Genomic DNA, 22,367 nt, shown 5'->3' with positions numbered 1-22,367 from the left:
GTCAGCGCCTCTTCTGGCCAGCTCCTCGGAGGAGGGGCGGCCCGGCCCAGTCACCTGCTTCTCCTCCTGGCTATTCCCGGAGGGGCCGTGCTCAGGCTGTGCCCGCACTGGGGTGGGTACTGCCGGGCACTCTGGGTCACGGTGAGGCACCGGCACAGCGCTGCCTCCTCTGCCCAGAGGCCCTACGACATCCACTCCAGCGACGCCATGGAGTCCCTGGTGCAGCTGTTCAGCACCGTGAGTGTCCAGTACGTCCCCTCCTGGTCCAAGGAGATGGTGGCCCTGCTGCGGAAGGTGAGCCGCTCCCAGAGCACAGGCCCACCAGACACACAGGGTGGGGGGGGGGTGGGGAGAGGCGTGGAGCCCTGGTTCGAGGGGGCATCTGGTTCCGGCATGTTTGTCCGGCGGCCTCCCTGTCCGTCGGACTCTGTCCCATGGTAGCCTGGCTGTGACTAATGTAATCCTCCCCAGCTGGTCCCGGGACACTGGTCATCACCCTGTCTCACAGATGCCCAAACTGAGACCCAGGCAGAGAAGTTAGCCGGTGCAGGTCACGCATTGTGCGTGCTAGAGGGAGAGGGTGTGGGACTGGGTGCCCGCCAAGCGGCACTCTGGCCTCCTCTGTCCCTGTGCCTCCTCTTGGAGGCACAGCCAGTGCCTGCTGCCAATGGCCTGGCCACCCCCGGGAGCAAGCACAGAAGACCCCAGGACCCCCTGCACCTCCAAGGCCTGAGCGTGTCTGTAGCAGCCCAGGGCCCTCAGCCTGCAGGGACGTGGGGGGCCATGGTGTTGCCACCAGCGTGCATCCCTCGGGGCAGGGGCTGGGCTGTGGGGCCCCACATGCCTCCTCGGAGAGCCTCACTTTAAAGACCCTGGTGCATCGGGACCAGGGGTGGAGGACGTGCGGGATTGTGAGGCCCCGAGTCCTGGCCTACAGGGTCCTCCTGGACAGACCCTGGCTCCTGCCCAGAGACCTTTGACCCTGGAGTTGTAGCCAGGCAGCTAGAGGCCTCTCTGAGTCCCTAATGGAGCCTCTTAACTTAGATTTCGCCCCACAGAACTCTGCCCATACCTGCCCCGGTGGTTCACAGTGGGACCTTGGCCCCCAGAAGCTCTAGTAGGGAGTGGCGATGATCCCTGCACCAAGCCTCAGGCCTGGTGAAGCCTCCATGGCCACACACACACCCCTTAGGGCAGGGGTCCTCAAACTTTTTAAACAGGGGGCCAGTTCACTGTCCCTCAGACCGTTGGAGGGCCGGACTATAGTTTAAAAAAAAAAACTATGAACAAATTCCTATGCGCACTGCGGGCCCGGGACGAGTCGGCTGCTAAGCAGGACAGGCAGCGGCACCCGGCGGGCCGGATCAATGTCCTTGGCGGGCCGCATGTGGGGGCCGTAGTTTGAGGACCCCTGCCTTAGGGCCTCATGGGGCTGTGATGGCGGTAGTTACTGTCCTCTGCAGTTAGCCAGGCCGAGGCTGCCACCTGCTGGTGAATCTCAGCAGAACCTCCTGCAGACCCCATGTGCCTTCTGCCTCCTTGGGCTCTAGGGGCTAAGCCAGACCCACAGACTGAATTGTCCCCTTGGCCGCATTACTGTGCTGACCAGGATGCTTGCCTGACCCTTGAGACCCTGAGTTTCCCAACCTCAGGCCTTCTGGCAAGACCTGCACAGGTGCCCTGGCCTGGGCAGGCCGCTCCCCCAGGGAGTGCTGGGCCTGGTCCACTGGGCTTCGGGCCGGGCACCATCTGATGTAGGCCTTGTTCCAGCTCCTCACTGTGAACCCCAGGCACCGTGTCTCCAGCCTCCAGGACATGAAGGAGACCCCATCGCTGGCCAATGTGCTGTGGGACGACCTGAGCAAGAAGAAGGTGGAGCCAGGCTTTGTGCCCAATGTAAGCCTGCACGACAGTCCGGACAGAGGTTCCAGGGTGGCTGGCGGCACCCGTGGGTGAGCTCGGCGCCCTGTCCCTCCACAGAAAGGCCGCCTGCACTGCGACCCCACCTTCGAGCTGGAGGAGATGATCCTGGAGTCCAGGCCCCTGCACAAGAAGAAGAAGCGGCTGGCCAAGAACAGGTCCCGGGACAGCAGCAGGGACAGCCCCCAGTCCGTGAGTGCGGGGCCAGGGATGGGGTCCTCTCCGTCATGTTACAGCATCTCCACAGACCCCGGCAAGGATGCACCTCCTGCAAAGTCCTGAGACCTTCCTCCCACCTTTTCCAGCCCAGCCCCATCTTCTGTGCCCAGGTCTGCAGCTTCTCTGAGCCCCTGACTTCCCCTCTGAGCCCCTCTTCCTCCCTGAGCCTCTGACTTCCCATCTGAGCCCCTCTCTTCCTTCCTGAGCCTCTGGCTTCCCCTCTGAGCCCCTCACTTCCTTCTTTGAGTGAAATGAGAACCCACTCCAGGGGCTCTTGCCAGGGAACTAGCCCCAAAGTCTTGGGGGGATGCCCTCACGGCAAGACTCCCCTGTACCAGCGTATGGCCTGTGCCTCACCCCGTCCACAGCCTCCCACCCACGCCCAGCACCTCTCAGCACGGCAGGCCCAGCACCTCCCCCCTCGGGCCATGCTACCCAGAGACTGGTAGGTAGTTCTGAGGCTCAGAGGGGAGGCACAGGCACAGGCACATCCTGAGGGGCGAATACCATCTTTCAAGGCCTCTGCGTGATTGCAGCCCTGCCTGTCTGCAGGCACATGGGGGGGGGGGCTCTTCTCCAGCAGGGGAGGGTCCCTTGTGCCGGTGCAGCAGGGCGCCCACGTGCACCTACTGAGCCGGCCCCGCCCAGGTGTATCCACTGAGCGAAGAGCCTTCCCTCTCAGGGCCTCGGCTTTGATGCAGGAACTTCCGAAGCCTGGTAGTCCGGCCTTCTCTGAAATCCCGCTGCTCTCATAGTGACCTGAGCCTGTCGCTTGCACGTGCATCCCCAGCGCCCAGCAATGGCCAAGCAGGCCCATGTCCATGTGACTACTCCCTCCCCACCTGTCCCCAACGCCAGAGCTGTTTGCAGCCTCCCAACTCACTCCACGCGGCACCAGTGAAGGCTCCTCATTGCTCTGGCCAATGGGGGACCCAACTCAAGGCCTGTGAGGGGAGGGAGCCAAGCCAGGTGTAGTTTCCCACCCAGTCTGGTCACAGGGACACTGCCTTTCATGTCAGCATCCACCTGAGGCAGGAGCTGGGATTCTGTACAGGAAATCCTTCGGTTAGGGGCTAAGAGTCACCTGCGAGTTGCAAACCCCCAGGTGCTCGGCTGCTGGGGGATCGGGGATCGTTCAGGCTTTGGACAAAAGCCAGAGGGGCAGCCATGGGAGGGCAGGCAGGCCAGGTGGAAGAGTTCCCACCTGGGGGGATGTGAGAGGACCTGATGACATCCAGCACTCGTTCTGACTAACAGGAGAACGACTACCTTCAGGACTGCCTTGATGCGATCCAGCAAGACTTTGTGATTTTTAACAGAGAAAAGTGAGTGTGTGTGGAGGGGAGGGAGGGGGTGATGGGGGCAAAGAGGAGTTTGGGAAATGGGACAAGGCTTTCTTGGCCACCCAGGTCTCGAACCCAGGAAACCTGGCCCCATCCTCCTGGGGGGTCTGAGCATTGGCCCCGGGAGGAAGCGGGGGGACCACGTTCAGGCTCATACGGGAGGAGCTCCTCCAGAACTTTTAGTCCTAAACTGGGGCCAATGACCAGAATCTCCTGGGGAGACAGACACTCAGTGGACTTCCCAGACAAGGGCTGGTGGCTCCTGCCTGCACGGCTCCTGCACATCCACTGCCTCCCCTCGGTCAGTCACACTGACTGAGCTAACACTGACTGTGTGTCAGGGACTGTGGGAAAGGGAGGTCATGGCTGGCTGGCAGGGAGATAAACAGGCCACGAATAGCTGTGACACCTCCATAGTGAGGGGATAAAGCCCAATGCTCTGGGCCCAGGGGAAGGAGTGGCAGTGCAAGGCATGGAGGGCTTCCTGGAGGAGGTGGCCCTGAGCTCCAGCCAGGAAGGGGAGCAGGATCGGTCGGTGCTCTGTCCTGCTTCAGTGACCAAGATGACAGCTGGGCACTGGTTTAGGACACTGACCACCCTCCTGGAGGCCAGAGCCAGGGTAAGATGGGGACTTGTCCAAGCTCTTTGAAAACCCTGCTCCAAAATTCCTGACCCCAGAACTTGCACTTAAACGAGGCCTCCTTTCAGCTTCTGGCTGGAAGTGAACTGAGACTCCCCACTCCTGCTGCTCCCAGCCCCAGGGCCCATAGTCAGAGGTGCTGCTGGGCCAAGTGCCCGCAACCCGCCAGGCCTCTGACCCGCACACAGCCACCATCAGCTCCCTGCTGGGCCAGCCTGTCCAGGACATGCCGGACACCTGGTGCAAGCCCGGGGCCCCCGAGCCAGGGACACATTCTGGAGGGCTCAGGCCAGCTGTCCCTGGGCTGCTGGCGAGGCTGCACAAAGCCCCTCCCTGTGCTTCCCCACCAGGCTGAGGAGGAGCCAGGACCCCACAAGGGAGGCCCTGCCTGCTCCCGAGGCTGGGGATGTGGACGGCGAGGCCTTGGCGGATGGTGAGGACGCGAACCCCGCCCTGCCCACGTGCGGCTCCATCTGCCCCTCGGCGGGGAGCAGCTAGGAGCCCGCTGGCCCTGGGAGGTCACTCAGGCTGCACTGGGGACTCAGTGCACCAGAGGGACAGGCCAAGCTCAACGTTCCCCCTGAGCAGCCCGCTGGTCCGAGCACAGACCCAGGCTGGTGGCTCTGCCGTGTCCTGGTCGGTTTGTTTCCACGGGAACAGCCTGACCACTGAGCTGCCATCAGCTCTCTGAGGGACATGGTGACAAGCGGCTGTCAGTGTGGTCGAATGGTGGACAAGGAGTGCGCTGCCACCCGGAGGCTCTGATTATGTGATGGTGGTCCTGGTGGCCTCCCGACCCCTCACTGGCAGGGTCATGGGCTGGGCCGTGTGGCGGACAGGCGCTCTCGTCTCTCACCACCTCTTGACTGTACATAGGCCTGAAGGCCTGGCCTGCCGTCAGCTGCCCCGCCTGAGCTTGCTACCCAGAGCGCGGGAGGGGCCCAGGGTCCAGGGTTCTTGTACATCAAGGGGGCGGGGGGGCTATGGGTGGGAAGACGAGGATGTTTTATAAATACAAACCGTTCCAGCACGTTCTGCGGTGTTTCTGCCTATTTTCACCTCAGGGAAATACAGACTATTCAGTGTTTCCACGTCCTGTGCCTGCCGAGGGGTCGTGCTGGTCAGGGACATTTGTCCAGGAGTCAGGCGGCTCCTGCTGGCCAGAGCCCTCGGCACCCCAGTCCCACTGCTCTGGGGTGGGTGCCCTCCACCCGGGAGCCGTAGAGCTGTGGCAGGGGTGGCGCCTGCTGGGCAATGGCCGGGCTGTGGAAGGACAAGGACCCCGGCCATCCAAAGGCCAGGATTGCAGAGCCCCCACCCCTCCAACACCACCGAGGGTCCCTGACGCTCCCCAGATGGCAGGTGCTCCTGTCACCGAGGCCTCGGATGCATAGGACAGCAAGGCCAGCGTTTACAGCAGGCAGGGGCCTGGAGGTCAAGGCCCACCTTCTGGGAAGGCTGAGGAGCCGGCTGAGCCAGGTGGAGGTGGGCAGGGCAGAGGGGTCCTGCTACCCCACTCGCTGGGGTATAGGATTGCTGTCAGCACAGCTGATGTGCTCAGGTGAGGCTCGGGCCCAGTCACCCCCGGGGAAGCCAGGGTCCAGAGGTGGGCGCCACTGCAGGCTGCCCTGTGGGTGGGACAGACCCCAGAGAAAGTTCGGGTGGAGACCTGTGATGTGAGAGGCAAGAAGGCAGGGGCGGTCTGGGGTTTTGTATAAACATGTAAGTCTATGGGAGCTTCTGAGATTCCAGGGGACAGCAAGCCTGTCCCCCCTGTAGACGGCAGGGAGGCGTGTGTCTGGCCCCATGTCACCCAGCCTCTCCCGGGGAAGGGGGTGTGGGGCAGGGGACGACAGTCTCGGTGGAGCCCCAGGAAGCAGCTGGGAGGCTGCCCTGGCCCAACTCTGCCAGAGGAAGCCCCAGAACTCGGTGGGACCAGGACAGACGGGCTGCCCCAGGCCAGCCTGACCTCCCGGCTCGTCTTCCCCATGACCATGACCATCTGCTGGGGGCGCGGGGGCAATGAGGGGGAGAAAGAAACCCCTTCTGGAAGCATTCCTCACCTGGGCACAGAACTAGAACCGTTTTTATGAGAAAGAGGCTGAGGCGAGGAGACCGGCCCAACCTTCTTCTGGAAGGTTCTGGGCAGCCTAGCCGCAGGGTTTGGATTGGAACCCTGGGCTGCTCTGCCTTGAGGGGGGTGAGGCCCAGGCTGTGTGTCTGTGGTAGGGGCATCACACTTAGGCCTGGCGGCTTGCTGGAGGCATCAGCTCACAGCATGCAGCCCCCCAACCTTCTGTTTGTGGTGTGGGCCCATCTGGTCAGAATGTGGGTGGAGGTCCTCCCAGTCTGCCCCTGACCCTCTGGCTCTCTGGCTGTCCCTGACCCACAGGCCTGGGCTCAGGAGCAGGATCCCAGGCCCCGTTTCCTGAGGGTATCCATCCCCACCCACCACTCAGACCCAGCCCTGCCCCTTCCCAGTGTAGGCTGAGCAGCGTGTCCCTGTGGGTGGTCCTGAGGTCCAGCCTCACAGCTGGCACAATGCCAGGCTAGGGGCCAGCAGGAGGGTCTGGGATGGGGGGGACGAAGGGGGCGGCGCATAACCCACTCACGCGGGGATGGTGCAGGGGCCAGAGAAGTCGGGGCAGCTTCCAACCCAGACGCCTTTAATTGAGCCAGTGCCCATCAGACTGGTGGCAGTGCTGCGGCCGGGCTGGGTGGCATGCAGAGTCCTGGCTACAGTGTCCTCACCGCACGAAACTGCTGCTCTACCGCACTACCGGACGCACAGTTAGCAACAAGACGGGGCATCCTAGCTAAAGGTCCTAACTTTCCCTGGAGATGGGCGACTACGAAGGCGGAGGTTTGGTCCTTGGAAGAGTGTACAACGCGGCTGGGAAGCCACTCGACTGGGACACCACGCTGCGCTCAGCTCCCAGCGGGTCCCTGAAGTCACAGCCCCGGTGGGGCTCAGCTCACGGGCGCTGCTCCTGTGCTGTGACAGGCTGGGCCGGGGACCGGGGGCCGGGGGTAGCATAGGCAGCAGCTCCGCAGGGAGGCAGACGGCAGAGCCGCAGTGATGCACATGGGGAGGAGGGGGCAAACCCCAAACCCCTGGCCTGTGGGTGTTGTAAGGCCTCGGGGGTTCCCACAGCCCTGCCTTCATGAGGCACCTAGCACCCAGCCCAGGCAACCTGAGCTGTCCCTGGCAGTGGCACCTCCCCAGAGTCAGCCCTCATAACAGGGCCTGGGACCCCCAAAAGGAGAGTTTCTGGGGAGAGGAAGGGAAGACCAAGCACCTTTCAAAGTCAGTTCAACAAAGGGAAAGCTAACAGGGAGAATGAGCCCCACGCCACCTGTCTGGGACAGCACCGCTGCTCACACCCTGAGCACTGAGTGAGGTCTAGGACAGCGAGGTGATGTTGGAACGTCCACCAGGGGGCGCCATGATCTTCTGGGCTGTGCGTCGGGCAATGTGGTCATCTGCCTGAGATCCTGCAGAAAGGGCGGGGCGCGGGCGTGGGGAGAGGTCGCAGACACGGCCACATGCAAAGGCCAGGATTGCAGAGCCCCCTAGCCCCCCTCCCCCCGCCACCACCACCACCACCACCACCACCACCACCGAGGGTCCCTGACGCTCCCCAGATGGCAGGTGCTCCTGTCACTGAGGCCTCGGATGCATAGGACAGCAAGGCCAGCCTTTATAGCAGGCAGGGGCCTGGAGGTCAAGGTCCACCCTCTGGGAAGGCTGCCTGGAGCAGAAGCCAGTCCTGCCTCGTCCCTCCAGTGGGTCTCAGGCTGCCCTGCACACAGTCCCGGAGATGGGAGAGGCCTGTCCCTAGCTTTTAAGATGATACAGACTTCAAAGGGGACCTTCCCCTGCCCTACATCCCCAGGAGGTGAGCAGGGATTGCCATCACCTTCCCAAGAGGGAGCACGAGACCAGTCATCAAGGGGCAGGTGAGCCCCACCCAAGGGCTGGAAAGGGAGGGGTCTGGCTCTGGCTCGCAGGGAGAACCTGGGCCCCATGCTTCTGGAAGGCTCTGTCACACAGCATGCTGGGAGGTCCCTGACCAGAGGCATGTCCCTGAAGACCCTTCCTCGTGTGCCTCACACACCACGGCAGGTGGGGGGGCTGCTTGGGCTGGACTCCACCTGGCACTTGGGTCCCGCAGAGGCTGGGCATCCCACACTCGCCCTGGGCTCAGAGTGACAGCCCCAGGGCAGGTCCTGGGGCGGAAGGGGCTTCCAGGTGGGCCTCACACCCCCAGCCCCTCGCAGGGCCATGGTCTTCACCCACAGACACAGGCTCAACTCACCAGACAAGCTGAACCCCGACTGGTGCAAGTTCCGCACGGGGGGCACTGAGATCTTCCCCGGGCAGGACGCGCGGGCCTGGGAGCCACCCCCGGGCTTGGCGGGCACCATCACCTCGTGGACTGGCCCATCGTAGAGGCCTCGGGGCACGCCGTGAATCTCTGCCAGCTGCAGGTCAAGGGAGCCAGGTGTGAGGGGGCTGAGGCACCCCACAGCTGGAGGGCAGGGGCTCCTGCCGAGAGCCTGGCCACTCTACTCTGTTCCGACGTCAGGGTCAGGGTCAGGGAGCAGCTTCCGGGCCCTGACAGCCTGAGTTAGAGCAGACACCACACCCCTCCCCAGGGGACGGCCCCCAGGCAGCTCACTCTCAGTTCAGACATCCTTTGAGTGTGCCTGTGTGCATGCGTGTTCATGTGTGAGCACGTGTGTGCATGCAGCAATCACCTAGGCATGCAGCGTGGAACCTAGGCCGATACCTGGTGCAACCATCAGACGCAGGGTTATGGGAAGAGAAGGTAAAGACAAGGAAAAATGCTCATGACGTCCAAGTTCACAAGAGCCGTTGTGGAAAGCTCACGCCCTACTTTGATCAGCGTGCACATCTACCCACGGAGAAGCCCTGGAGGCCCTGCTTCTGTGTCCACAGTAGGTGCCCTGCATGACTATTTCCCTCTGTCTGGGCTTTGCACAGACGTGGGTCACTTGCGAAATAAACGCTCACAGGGCCACCACTGGAACCCACGCACCCCCGGAGCAGACCTGCTCTGCTGGGCAGAGGGGGGTGAGGGCTGATCCGGAGCAGAAACCTCCCGGGCGCGTGGAAGGTCCGAGAACTCTCGCCTTGCACGCTGGCCCAGGCCTTACCCTGTTGCGCGCCTTGATCCTCTTGTAGACGAAGTCCGGGAACGTCTTCCGAGGAATGAAGCGACCGGCCCCCGGAGTGATGAACAGGTGCCCGTCCTCCAGGACCACCCTGCCCTGACTGATGACCACCGTGGGGGCTCCTCGGCACTCCACGCCTTCAAAAATGTTGTACTCCACATTCTGGGGAGACAGGGCGAGAGTCCAGCACCACCCTCAGGACACCCCTCGGGCTGCCAGCCTCGGGGAGGGCGAGGGGAGTGGGGTGGGGGGCGGGTCTGTGTGCCCGTGCTTGACCTCTGATCGGAGGCAGCCAACTCGGCGGGGCCAGAACCAGCAGGAACTGGCCGCACCTCCTGGGCTTGTCTCTGAGTCTCATTTCTTAGAAGGACAAAGAGCACATGGGTGAGCTAGCCCTAGGTAACTCGCCCTCAAGGTGGGCAGGCACGTGATACTCTGCAGCCATCTCGAGACAGGCGTCCCAGCTAAGGTGGCTGAGTTGCCCCCGATGGCCATCTGGAGCCCCCGGAAGGCTGCCAGGCCCCGACCCCACCCTGACCCTGACTCGGGGACCCGGCTTCGCTCACCAGGTTGTGGCTCTTGGCAGAGATGATTTTCGTGGCCTTGGGGTTCCATATCACCAGGTCAGCGTCGGAGCCCACAGCCACTCGCCCCTTCCTTGGGTAAAAATTGAAGATTTTGGCTGCATTTGTACTGGTCACAGCAACGAACTCGTTCTCGTCCATTTTCCCTGAGGCCTGGGAAGCAAGAAGAGGAGCTGAGAGATCTGGGGCTTCATGGGACCGAGGCCCCGCCCCCCAGGGCAGCGAGCAGCACCCGGCTCACACTCGCAGGGCACATGAATCGGTCCATCTCAGCCAGTGCTCTCCCCCTTCCTGTGCCCAAGGCCTGGTCCCTGGGCTCACTTTGTGGTGAGTAAGTGGAGAAGGCTCCATGTCTGGTGCCCTGAGGGACACGACTGTTTCCCCACGTGGCCAGGAGGCTGGGGAACCAGGGTGGTGAGGGGAGCCAGGTCTGGGCCTCAGTCCAGGGAAGGGCCGGGGTTGGGGGGCGAAGGGGCAGGATGCCCGGCAGAGCTTTCCAAGTGAGGTGGGAGTCTGGGATCGCAGGCCTGCTGGGGAGACCACTAGCACGGCAGAGAATAACACCGTTGGGAAGGGGTCCCACCCGCTCTCAGCTGCCTGCACAGATGTGACATGAGAATTGGAGGGGAGGGCCCTCCGGGGGACCAGAACCGATGTCTGAGGAGCCCTGGGTGAGGGCAGGAGCAAGGACACGCTGGGGCCCACACACTTGACTCGTTCCTCGCAGTGTGTTTCCTGGTTAAGTGCTTCCCACTCTGATGAGCCAGCAGATCCCAAGGCAGCCGGCTCCAGTCGGGTGCACGGCGCCCAGGCCCCGGGACTCACCACGCACTTCTCCCAGACCACCGACATGCGCTCCTCCACACCGTTGGTGCCCTCGGGGATGAGGGTAAAGTTGTCTTTGCCGACGGCCTTCTGGGCAGTGGTGAAGGTGCAGTGGGCACTGCCCGTCACCTGGAGGTCCCCGCTGAGAACAAGCGAGTCAGGGAGCCCAGAGGGGCCTGGCCCTCCTGAACCAGCCAAGGCCGCTCGGCTTTACCCCCACGTGGCCCAGCGCACCCACAGGGCCAGAGGTTATCTGTGAGGGCAGCGCTGGGCAGAGCTGTGCCTCAGTGTGGGGGTGGGGCCGGGGCAGATCAGGGTGGGTGCTCTGGTGTGGCCCAGGGTTTGTGTGGGCGAAGCCTGGAGCTGCCAGCAGGCCGAGGTCGTGCACACAGGCCCACCTGGGGCCACACCGAGCATGTCCTTACCTGGCCAGCAGGGAGGTGAGGTGGTCTGCGGTGGTGGGGTCCGGGTTGATGGGGGGGGAGGTGACGAAGGCCGCGGCCTTTGCCCAGTTCTTGCTCCAGTAATGCGAGCCGTCAGTGCCCAGGCTGGCGGTGAGGGGCTCCCCAAACACGACTACCCCTGCAGTGAGGCCCATGAGAGGCACCCCCGCCTGCATGCCCCCAGAACCCAAGCAGGGTGGAGGCCTGGGCACTGCACTGACCCTGCACAGCTTGTCCCTCTCCTCTGGGGCACCTGGCACCGGGCAGGCAGCGGGTCAGGCCTGCCAGGCACTCTACTGGGCCACAGGCTGGAGTGAGACCCCATCAGCTCGCTGCTCGCCCCCTGCTGGTCTGCACGGACAGGTACACGTTTTTCTCATTTACCCCCTGCCTCCAGCTCAGGATGTGCACCCCAGCTCCTGGATGCACGGAGGTGCCAGCGAACAGTAATGTGGGGCTCCAGGTGGGGTCAGCTGGACAAGGTGCCATTGCACTAAAACCAGGCTCCCTCTCACCCTCACGGCACGTCTCCCTGGGGAACCCTGACCATCCTGGAGCCCCTGGGAAGGGACCAGCCCAAGGTCACAGGGCATGTCCACCATCACACACAGATCCTGTGACTCCACAGGCCCCTCTGTTTGCTTTAAGGCCCCTGGTGAGCAGCTGCTGCTCCCCCACAGGCCACACGGCCCACCCCTGCAGTCCCTGGCATGAGGCCCCCCAATGAGGAGGCCAGGCTGGGCGGCAGGCTGCTTCTCAGTCGTACCTGCCCTACTCTGAGCCTCTGTGAAGCCAGCCAAGTTCCCGGGAGGTGGAGAAGATGGCCCCTGACCCCCCAAACCCTCACCAGCATGGGGGTCCAGGCCCAGGACTCACCCCTGCGCTTGGCTCGGGCCACCACGTCAGCCGCAGCCTTGCTCATCACCTTGGTGACATACAGGGGGCAGTTGGCCTGCTTGGCGATGGTGACAGCACGGTACACGGCCTCGGCCTCCACCTGGGGACAGGGATGCTCAGACAACGGGAGGCCCTGGGGAATCCTGACCATGCTGACCCCCAGAGCCATCCTGGAGCACCTGGGAAGGGACTCGCTCAAGGTCACAGGGCATGTCCACTGTCACACACAGATCCTGGGCACCCCTGGGTGGGTGAGGACCACAGCTTGGGGCTCGGTGCCCAAGATCGGGGTGACCCACATAGTCCCCAGGCCCTGACCATGCCGCCTCTCAGCCTCGAGTACCGGGCTTGGGGTGACCAGTGGTCACAGGGGACATGTGCCTGGTTGGGGGACAGGTAAGGACAGCGTGACTCCGGCCCTGCCCAGGCCATGGACCCAGATCCACCCCCAGAGGAAGGTGGCATCTGGGCACAGTCAGTGCCACGGTGCACACGGTGGGCACAGCGCCTACCTCGTCAGGGTGGCTGAGCACGTGGCCCTCGGGGCCAGTGATGCCGAGCTCCAGCAGCCGCTTCTGCTCCTACAGAAACCAATCGGGTGCCACGTTCTCGCCCAGGTGCGCCAGAACCCCGCGCCGCAGCAGGGCATGCGGGCCACCTCCCAGGGGCAACCACTGGCTGAGGCTGAGGCTGAGTCCGGGCCCCCAGCATCACCAACCACAGAGAACTCAGAGCAGGCGAGGAGTGGCTGCCGCTCCCTCACTATAGATGGGGGAACGGGGCTTGGAGAGGGCAAGGGACTCGCCCAAGGTCACAGGGCTCCTGGCGTCGGGGCCGAGATGATCCCACAGGCTTGCCTGCCAAGCTGGGTGTGCACTGAGGGCTCTGTACAGGCGGGGTGGGCGGACCACCCCCCAGGCCCCAGAGGAGCCCCCCCGAACCTCCCAGGTGCCCCGATGCACCTGCACCTGAGGGGCCACCAAAGGCGTGAGGAGAAAAACATCAAGTGCAGGGCGCAGAGGTCGTGGGCACCCACCTCACAGCCCCTGGGCCGAGGGGAAGGCAGATGGGCTGGACCCCCCCTGGGGTGTGACTGAAGGACAGGCACTGACCCCACATGTGCGCCCACTGGTCAGAAGGAAAACAAAGCCAGCTCCCTGAGGGGCCTCCATCCCTGGGGCCAGGAGGCACGAGCCCCCAGAATCAGTACCCCCAACAAAGCAACATTTTGGGTTGGAAGAACTTTTGATAAGTGTGATGACCATGGAAAAATCTATTGCAGCAAAAAGTTCCCCTCACTCCATGCTTGCTTGACCTTTGACCTGGGCAAACTACTTACTGAATGTGTTTAATATTCCCTCCCTCGGGGTTGGTGGGATTAAGTGCTCACATCCTGGTATCCAGGAGTCACCCTCGCCCTCACCCCTCGCCTCGCCCAGGCAGCCCAGCCCGCACCTCCTCCACGATGTCTCCGTTCTCCGCGTGCACTTGGGCCAGGGCTCCCAGGTCCCGGATGATGCTGAAGATCTCGTACATCTGGGAGGAGAGGAGCACGAGCCGTAAGGGGCCGCGTCTCTCCCGGCAGCTTGCCCCTCCTCTGGGCACCGGCCCCTACCTGGCCGTCGGTGCACTGGCATCTGTCCTTGTACGCCATGAAGACCAGGAAGGAGTTCACACCTGGAGGAGAGGCAGGAAGGGGTGAGACGCTCAGCTGTCAGGGTAATGCCTGCGGGCCTCCCCGCCTCCACCATCTCGAGAGGCACCAGGTGGGATGGTCCCTCTCCATGGCCGTCTCCCCAGCTGGCATGGCAGCCCTTGGGCACCAGGCCCACACACACTTACCGACAAGTAGCGATGAAGGACAGAGTCTGCCAGCACCCCTTACCTGCCTCTCAGGCCCTGGGATCAGGGACCAATGGCTCCCCAGTAGCAAATGCAGATGAAATCCCTCACAAACGCCCCTCTGGGCCCCGTCACCCCTCTCTAACTCCATCTAATTTTTGTCAAATCCACTATGAAACCTTGATATGGTTTTAGCTTCAGGACTTTCAATAAAAAAGCTTAACCCTTGCTCTGGCTGGTATGACTCCGTTGGTTGGACGTCATCCTTTGCACCAAAAGGTGGAAGGTTCGATTCCCTGTCAGGGCACACACCCAGGTTGCGGGTTCATCCCCCGTTGGGGCATCTGCAGGAGGCAGCTGATCGATGCGTATCTCTCTCCCTTTCCCTTCCCCTCTCTCTCTAAAAGAAAAATCAGTAAAAAACTAAAAAATGTAATAAAAAATTAAAAAAACAAACACACTTAACCCTTGATGATGGACTGGCCCATCACCAGCAGGGCAGCATAGAGCACTGAGGGTGTTAACACCTCCTCCTTCTAACCAGGTCTAAACTTGCCAGGAAAACAAACACCACGTTTCCTCCACCCATGGCCACGAGACCAGGGAGCTGCGGTGACAGCTGGGACCACTGTAACGAGGACAGTTATAAGATATGTCCCTCAGACCCGGGAGGCCGAGGAACCCTAGCCTGGATCCTCTGGAAGTAGAACAGACCCTCGAGTGACTCTTGTCCAACTTCCTCCAACTCCTGGCCACCTGCCCTGGGGTCAGACGGATGTAGAGCCCAGCACGGAGGGGCTGGCCTGGGGAGGGGGCTTCCCACCGAGACCAGGGAAGCACAGGCACCTGTCTGCCCACCTGCCAGCCAGCCACCCTCAGCCCTGCGGGCACTCACCCTTGTCCTTGACCAGGGCCTCCAGCTCCTCCCTGATGCTCTCGTGCCAGCGGGGGATGTCCACGTGCAGGGAGTAGTCGCAGCAGGCCCCGGCGTCGGCCCGCTCCCGCCACTGCTCGTAGGCCGCCAGCAGGCTCACACCCACGTCAGGGAACACGTGGTCCACTGTGGGGGCAGTGCAGTCAGCCGAGCCCCCAACACGGGAACTGGAATGACCTCGACCGCCAAGGAGGTCATGTTAACAAGAGATTAGGAACAACACAGGAGATGCCACAGGCACCTTAACAGGGGCTGTCCCTGCTGTAAACCTGCCCATCAGTTCTGTCCAGAGAGGCATCGACCCATTTCCTCAGCCTCCCTCTGAGCCAAGAGACAACCCACCTCGCCCACCGACGCACACATCACAGCTCAAGAGCCTGAGTGGCAGCTAAGGGCCTTACCCTCCAGCACAGGCGCACCTAGAGGTGGGGAAGGGAGGGTGCCGCTGTCCTCGGTGCTGGACCTGGACGCCTGCCCAGAACAGCGGCATAGGGCTGGCTTGCATGAGCCTTCCAGGCGGCACACACCTTCATCAGTGCCACCCATCCCCCCGATCCCCTGGGGAGGCTGGGAGTGCACACACTGCACTGTCACCTGCCAACCTCACATCCAAGGTCCAAACCCTGCTCACAGCCTCCCCTGGGTGAGGGAAGAACTGGGAGTGCGGTGGCCAACAGGAAGGCACCACCCCAGGGGTCCTGGCAGGTGCTGTGCCTCCCTCCAGTACAGCCCTTATGGGGGCTCCTATGCTCCCACAGCTCAGATGGAGACGCCAGGACCCTGCGGGAGTGGCTGCCTGTCCCACCCGGAGGGCCGTGCACAGCTCCAGGCTGGGGCTGGCAGGTGGAGGAAGCAGATGGCGCCTGCAGCATCTCTCCATCCTCTCAGCCACACCTCACAGCCTTGGCATTGGCATGGGCAGGTGATGTCAACCACGGAGGTGTCCTGGCCGGCCGGGCCCACCAGTGACCAGCATGAGCAATGGCCTGAAAAGACCCGTCTTCCGAGTCCATCTAAAAGATGGATGGACCATCGCGGGGTTTTCCACTTCTTGGCTGAGTAAACCAAACCGAGCCATGATTCTGACAGTGGCTGTCACTTGTGAAGTAGCCCACAGTCCTCAGCGCGGCCTTCCCTGGCGGCAGTCACGGAGCGTTCCCCGTGTACCAGGCGCCACAAAGCACCTATGTGCGCGAGCTCGCTTCCTCCTCCTCCTGCCTGACAGATTGGGCAAGTGTGACCTGTAAAAGCCGGCTATTACCTGAGGCCTCACAGCTAGAACATGGTGGAGCCAGGGGCCAACCTGGTCGTGAGAGCCGGCACGGCAGGCCCAGCTGCACTCGGCATTCAAGGCTGCGAGAGGAGGGGCTGGGCCTGCTGTCTCGTCCTGGCTCCTGAGCTTGCCGAGAGCGGGAACACCACACCAGCTGGCACATGGGCTCAGAGGGTTTTGCGAGGACAGCACATGAGCTGCAGCCTGCCAGGACAGTGCTCGTGCCTGGCACAGAGCCAGCTTAGAGAAACGGTACTTCTGGTGGTCGCTGAGAGTAACAGTGCCCTAGCTGGTTAGGCTCAGTGGATAGAGCATCAGCCTGAGGACTAAAGGGTCCCAGGTTTGATTCCAGCCAAGGGCACATGTCGGGTTGCAGGCTCGATCCCCAGTAAGGGGTATGCAGGAGGCAGCCGATCAATGATTCTCTCTCATCATTGATGTTTCTATCTACCTCTCCCTCTCCCTTCCTCTCTAAAATCAATAAAAATATATTTAAAAAAAAAAAGAGAGAGAGAGAGTAAGTTACCCTAACCGGTTTGGCTCAGTGGATAGAGCGTCGGCCTGCGGACTGAAGGGTCCCAGGTTCGATTCCAGTTAAGGGCATGTACCTTGGTTGCGGGCACATCCCCAGTAGGAGGTGTGCAAGAGGCAGCTGATCGATGTTTCTCTCCCATCGATGTTTCTAACTCTCTATCCCTCTTCCTTCCTCTCTGTAACAAATCAATAAAATATATTTTTTTAAAAAAAGAGTAAGTTTTTGTCGTCCTTTTTTCTATAGACTCGGCACCTATTTTTAATTCTTCTTGACACAGGCAGGAGCTTGCTGCAACTCAGGCCTCAGCAGGGTGAGGTTGATGTGCAAACCCACCTGACATTTCAGGTGACACAACCCCTCGCTTGTCCAAAGCATCGGAGTTTTCCAATGTCCCTGGCTTCCCAGGAAATAATGAATAACTGGGCACTCATCCATTGCTGCCACGGACTCCCAGGAGCACCCCAGAGCTGGCCAGGCAGGATGACCAGCATGAGAAACAGACATGACGAGGGAAGGCGCTCCAGGGCTTTGCAGATCAGGATATGATAGAGGAAAAATGGGACTGAGAACAAACCCAGCATGCAAAACGCTTCCTGCAACACACACACACCCGGCCAGAGCACCGAGGTGGGGCACGGACGCTGCCCGACCTGGGGACACTCACATATCATGGTGGTCCCTCCCGCGAGGGCCGCCTTGGTGCCCTGGCAGAAGTCGTCAGCCGGGGTCATGCCCAGGGCAGGCATCTGCAGCCTCGTGTGGACGTCGACACCTCCTGGAAGGACCATCAGGCCGTGGGCATCGATGGTTCGGATGCCCCCAGGGACGATGAGGTTTTCTCCAATTTGTCTGAAAGCAGCAAAGAGAGATGTCGCTGGTTAGAAAGAGCCCAGGTCAGAACGTGCTTGGGCTCCCTGGAGCTGGGACGCGTGAGCTTGGGCTCCTGTCCCTGAGGAAGAGGGCCACACGGCCAAGGCTCCACTGGACTCCGGAGACTGTCAGAGCAGTGAAGTGGCTCAACACAGCTGGCGTGGAGATCTAGCCCCGTATGCACGTCACGGCCCTTGTGGTGTCCACTGAGATGTCCACTTGCCCTTCGCTGACTAGTGGCTGGAGATGCTTGACACGGAAGCAGAGAAGCTAATAGGTGTGGTCAGTACGTATTTATTAAGCACCCACTGTGAGCCCCGAATCGTACCGAGGCTGTGATGGTGCGAGAAACGTGGATGCCACAGCCCTGTTTTCTGAGACCTTATGACTAGACCTTACAGTGAGATTAATCACTCAAGGCCTGGGCCAGGGCTGCTTGGAGGGGATGAGGTTTCGGAAAAGAAAAAACACTGACGTGGATTTCACAAGACCGCCCGCCCTGGATCACGCGCAATCCGTGCACTTTATGGCCTGCAAAGGCACTCTTGGCAGAAACTTACTTTATCAACCCGTCTTCCACATACAAGTCAGCGTAAAAGGACTGGTCATCGTTCACAACCTTCCCACCTTTGATCAGAAGGCGATCACTCTATTGCAAACAAACAAACAAATAAGCAAACAAAATGGATACGTTTTCTCCAAACCGGGTTACCCGACATCGTTCGTACAACCTCTCCCTCTGGATTTACGACTGAAACCTTCGCGCACAACCTGTACACGTAAAACCCAACAGAAAAGCCAGCAGCATCTACCACCCGAAAGAATAGGGCAGAGGCAGCTGCAGTCAGAGGCACCCCCACCCATTCCTTAGGGCCCTGCACCCACCTAGCCCCCTCCTACTCTGCAGAGCCCCCGCCCCCAACACACACACACACAGGCCCTCACTTAGCCTCCCCCTCTGCACCCCACTGGTCGACAGTCTGCTCTCCTCCCAAAGGCAAAAGGATGAACAGGGGAACTGGCTTCTCACTTTGTCAACAAAAAGCCCACATTAGTGAGAGTGAGGGTCGCGATGGAATGGGTTATATTTACATCTTCAAGTTTACCATCCAACTCAATACCCAGCTGGGGACAGAGGTGAGCGAAGTCCCACCATGTCCACGCTGGCCCGGAAGGTCTGCCCCCCTCTTTCTGTCCCTCCGCCTCCCCCCATGGCCTCGGTGAAATCACATGCAAGGCCACCAGGCTGTGACAAACACAAGGAGACAAAGAGGAGGACATGATGGATGATGGGGGAGGAGAGGGCCTGTCTGAGGGGCTGAAGCGGGAGGCCACACAGCCCATGCAAATTGAGTTAATGAGGGAGGGGAGAGGCGGGGTGGCGCTGGGATCCATGGAGGGCCCTCAGCAGGATTTAAGCATGGTAAGGGATGTTTGCAAGAGGTCACGTTGGCTCTGCACAGAACGTAGAACCTGGCGTTTAATGATGGAAACAGGACCGTCGCTTGGGTGGTTTTGAGGTTGTCCAGGTGAGAGGAGGGGCCTTGGACCAGGATGAGAAATGGACCCCAGAAGGGCTGCTGATGGAGAAGCCATGGGGGTGAAAGGCCAGGAAGGCATTGGGGTGACCATAGGTGCTGGTGCTGCCTGGAGGCATCCCACGTGGGTGAGCAAAGTGTCAGGGAGCAAGGCCAGCTCTCCGTGGGTCCGCCCCACAGCACAGAGCTGGGACACGGGCAGGGGCCGATCCAATGCTCGGCAGCCATAAGCCCTTCTAAGCATCCCCCCAAATGCTGGGAGAAGGTGTGGTGTGGTGGCCGCCAGAGGTGATGGTCTGACCTCGGGGAGAATAATGGAGAGCAGAGTGTAGACCGATGCAGATGAGGGTCCGAGTTTGCACCACTTTCCTCAAGGCTCCCTATGACTCGGCCCCATGGGAAAGCCTGCACACTTCATGGGAGGCCCGACCGGGTGCCCACCTGGAGGCCTGGTCAGGGCTCCAGCCAGGGCCTCTGGCCCCTTACACACCATCAGCCTGATGCCAAGAGGACCAGGCCATGGGTGTGGTGGGTGGGAACGCTAGGCGCCTACCATTAAACAACGCATTCCTTAAGAGCCGTATTACTTACTCTCTATTCTTACTGACACCTAAGTGCTTGTACCTAATGGATTAAAGTAAAACCAGCAGCCTCGTCTACAACAGGGCTGACAAACTGCCCCGGCCAGAAGCAGAGCCCTCCTTATACAGCCCAGAGCTAAGGATGATCTTACATTTTAATGGGCTGAAACATACTTTTTAAAAGTCCATGCTTTGGGAAAGTGGTATGAAGTCCACACTTCACCCTCCCCCAGTTAGGAAGAGACTTGTGCTCTGGGTCCCCTCTTATCCCACACCCCACACCCCACACCCAGTTTTCAGGTATTTGGACCTGGACTCTGGGAAATGACTGGGTTTGGAACCAAGCAGATGAGCTGGGCGGCCATGCTCAGGATGGGGGCGGAAGGCCCCCCCTCCTCCATCCCCCATCCCTCCCCACTCCCCTCCTCCTCCTCCCCAGCCAACCAGCCACAGGCAGGAACCTTCCCGCTGGTTGGGGAGGTGAGGGCTCTATCTCAGGAAATGAGACCCCGCCACCCTCCCACTGAGGCCAAGTCCAGAGTTGGGTCCGAAACTCTGAAACTCCTCGAGCCCTAGGGCCCTCGCCGCCACCGTCCAGCTGGGGCCCAGGCGCCTGCCACCCTCCCTCTCTTCCCTCTTCCTCCCTCCCTCTCTCCCTCCCTCCCTCCCTCCCTCCCTCCCTCCCTCCCTCCCTCCCTCCCTCCCTCCCTCCCTCCCTCCCTCCCTCCACGGGCTCCTGGCGCCAGGAGCGGTGGCTTTGTCTCCGGGCAGCCAGGGGTGGAGGTCTGACCTCCCGCACCGCAGCGTGTGGTGTCTGGGGGTCTCTTCTCCCCCAGAGCTGGGGTGCCGCTCGGCAGCTAATGAGCTCGCTTTCCCCGGTGTCTCCGAACCCCGGAACCTTGAGGGGCTCGGGCCGCCAGCGGCTCTGGGCCTAGCGGGGCTGAGTTGCTTTGTCTCGGAACCAGAGCTCGGGCGCAGCGAGGATCTAGGGGGCGGCTGGCCTAGGTGCGCAGGGCCGCATCTCCGCGCCCCAGGCCGGGCCGGCGGCGCCAACAAAGGGCCGCGTCCACCCGCCAACTCCGAAGCCGAATCCGCCGCCTCGCCGCCCGGCCGGGCCTTCGCGGGGACAGAGGCGCGTCTGCGCTTCGGAAAGCGGCCCGGCCCCTCTTCCCCGGGCGCAGAGGAGGTCCTGGGAAGCGGCAGGGCCTGGGCCTGGGCGCCCGGCTCTTGGAGTCCTTGGCCCTCGGCGGCGGCGGCGCGTGAAGGGTCACAGCCCGGACAGGGTGTCGGCCCGGTGCGGGGGCTGGGCCCGGAGCGCAAGGGGCCTGGCCCGGGCGGGAAGGTCCACCCCGGGCCAGGAGGCCAAGCCCTGCCAGGCGGTGGGCAGAGGGCGCGGGGCGGAGCGGGCTCACCGTGATCCGGGGGATGCTCTTCTTGCCTTGGAAGGACATTCTCCTCCTAGAGCGGGTCCGGCTGGGGGTGGCTGGGGGTCCCAGGCAGGGGCCGCTCGCGCCGGGCGGGGGAGGTGCAGAGCCCGGAGTGGGGTGGGGGCGCCGGGTGTCGGAGTCAGAGCCAGCCTGGCCGCGCAGCTCCTGTTCCCGGCCCCGCCCACGGCCAGGCCCCGCCCCGCCCCGCGGCTCATCAAGCCCCGCCCCTGCCGGGCTCAGGTCCCTCCCTCGTGCCCCCCAACTGCACGGCCCCAGTCCCCAGCACTGACCACAGGACCAGCCCGCGCAGGCGCGGACCCGCGGACGCGCTGGGTGCAGAGGGGACAGGATTGCAACAGATGCGGGTCCGTTTGAAGTCTGCCTCAACCCCCCACCCCCCCACCCCCCGCCCAAGGAGGTGGCAGAGATCAGTCAGTGTCTTGCCAGGACAGCCAAGGGCCGGCCGCCAGCTCCCTGGTGACCTGAGGCACCCAAGGCCGCAGGGATGGAACCCAATGTCAAGTTCAGGCCCAGGCACTCCGGGAGCACTCCGTCCAGGAAGTGTCTCTGGCCAAAGCCAAGCTCCTTCGAGGATAACCCGCCCCGGTCGGAGCGCGCTGGGCTATACACTGGCCCAGGATGGGCGGGCGGTGGAGACACCTCCCAGCGAGGCTGCTGCAGGGCCAGCGCACGAAGTTTGGGGGCAGGAGGGGGGGGGGGGCACGTTGGAGAGACACACGGACACAGAAAGACGGAAAGAGACAGCGAGACTGAGAGACACACAGAGAAAGAGACAGCTACCCAGAGCCCAGGACCCACCAGAGTGCGAGAGGCCAAGACCCGGAGGGGCTGGGGTGGAGAGGGAGGGAGGGAAACGCAAACTAGAGAAGGCCAGTCAGGTAGAGAGAGGCCCCGCCTCCAGCCCTCCCGTCCCCTCGGAGGAGCTGAAGGTAATGGGAAGAGGATGCGCTCTGGGCCCACACCCGGGGGCCTCCCAGCGTGGGTATGCGGCCCTAGGAGTCTCGGCCCACGTTCCCTCGCACTGGCCTCGCCGCCCGCGGCCTCTGCCTGCCTCCGGACCATCTCCTCCTGGCTCTCCGGGTCCCTCCGAGTCACCGTGTGGCTCTCTGGCCCCAGGGCTCTGCGGACGCCACCCAGCGCTTCCAGCTGCAGCGTCTTGTTCTCAAAGGCGTCCTCCACGCAGCGGAAGACCCGCCGAACTTGGGGACCGAGGGCTCCGTGAGTTCCCGTAGGCGGCTAGTGGCCCTGGCCGGAGCGGGGAAGGGACAGTGGTCCC

At 62.3% G+C, this 22,367-nt stretch overlaps 2 protein-coding genes across 2 annotated transcripts in view; one reads left to right on the top strand and one right to left on the bottom strand.

Annotated features, from left to right (window-relative positions):
• Positions 1–5,151, top strand: part of STK32C (serine/threonine kinase 32C) — a 39,313-nt gene extending 34,162 nt beyond the window's left edge. The window contains exons 8-12 of the mRNA XM_080643243.1: positions 178–294; positions 1,771–1,896; positions 1,981–2,112; positions 3,397–3,464; positions 4,473–5,151. Of these exons, the coding sequence (XP_080499369.1) occupies positions 178–294; positions 1,771–1,896; positions 1,981–2,112; positions 3,397–3,464; positions 4,473–4,620 (591 nt within the window). The 3' untranslated portion in view covers positions 4,621–5,151. The remainder of the gene's footprint in view (positions 1–177; positions 295–1,770; positions 1,897–1,980; positions 2,113–3,396; positions 3,465–4,472) is intronic.
• Positions 5,152–6,739: 1,588 nt separating this feature from the next.
• DPYSL4 (dihydropyrimidinase like 4) lies at positions 6,740–21,253 on the bottom strand. Its single transcript, XM_080640469.1, has 14 exons — positions 21,056–21,253; positions 18,085–18,173; positions 17,319–17,503; positions 14,808–14,972; positions 13,686–13,747; positions 13,526–13,606; positions 12,583–12,651; positions 12,050–12,170; positions 11,156–11,312; positions 10,731–10,872; positions 9,888–10,058; positions 9,304–9,483; positions 8,442–8,607; positions 6,740–7,617 (listed from the first exon to the last, which is right to left on the bottom strand). The coding sequence occupies exons 1-14, from the start codon at positions 21,092–21,094 to the stop codon at positions 7,526–7,528; spliced, it is 1,719 nt and encodes a 572-aa protein (XP_080496595.1). The 5' UTR covers positions 21,095–21,253; the 3' UTR covers positions 6,740–7,525.
• Between the last annotated feature and the right edge of the window lie 1,114 nt (positions 21,254–22,367).

The sequence above is a fragment of the Plecotus auritus genome (assembly GCF_963455305.1).
Source record: "Plecotus auritus genome assembly, chromosome: 9".
In the NCBI taxonomy this organism is placed as follows: Eukaryota; Metazoa; Chordata; class Mammalia; order Chiroptera; family Vespertilionidae; genus Plecotus; species Plecotus auritus.
Note: the sequence above shows the minus strand (reverse complement) of the source record. Positions and strands in the feature narration are given on the sequence as shown.

What these genes read in the sequence shown, in the direction of transcription:
- DPYSL4 (XM_080640469.1), bottom strand. Translation starts at nt 21,094, where the DNA reads ATGTCCTTCCAAGGCAAGAAGAGCATCCCCCGGATCACG. An exon ending in ACGGAGACATCGTGGAGGAG is followed by an intron (nt 12,652 to 13,525) that starts GTGCGGGCTGGG and finishes TGGTTTCTGTAG; the next exon opens with GAGCAGAAGCGGCTGCTGGA. An exon ending in TGGTCTGGGAGAAGTGCGTG is followed by an intron (nt 10,059 to 10,730) that starts GTGAGTCCCGGG and finishes CTTGCTTCCCAG; the next exon opens with GCCTCAGGGAAAATGGACGA.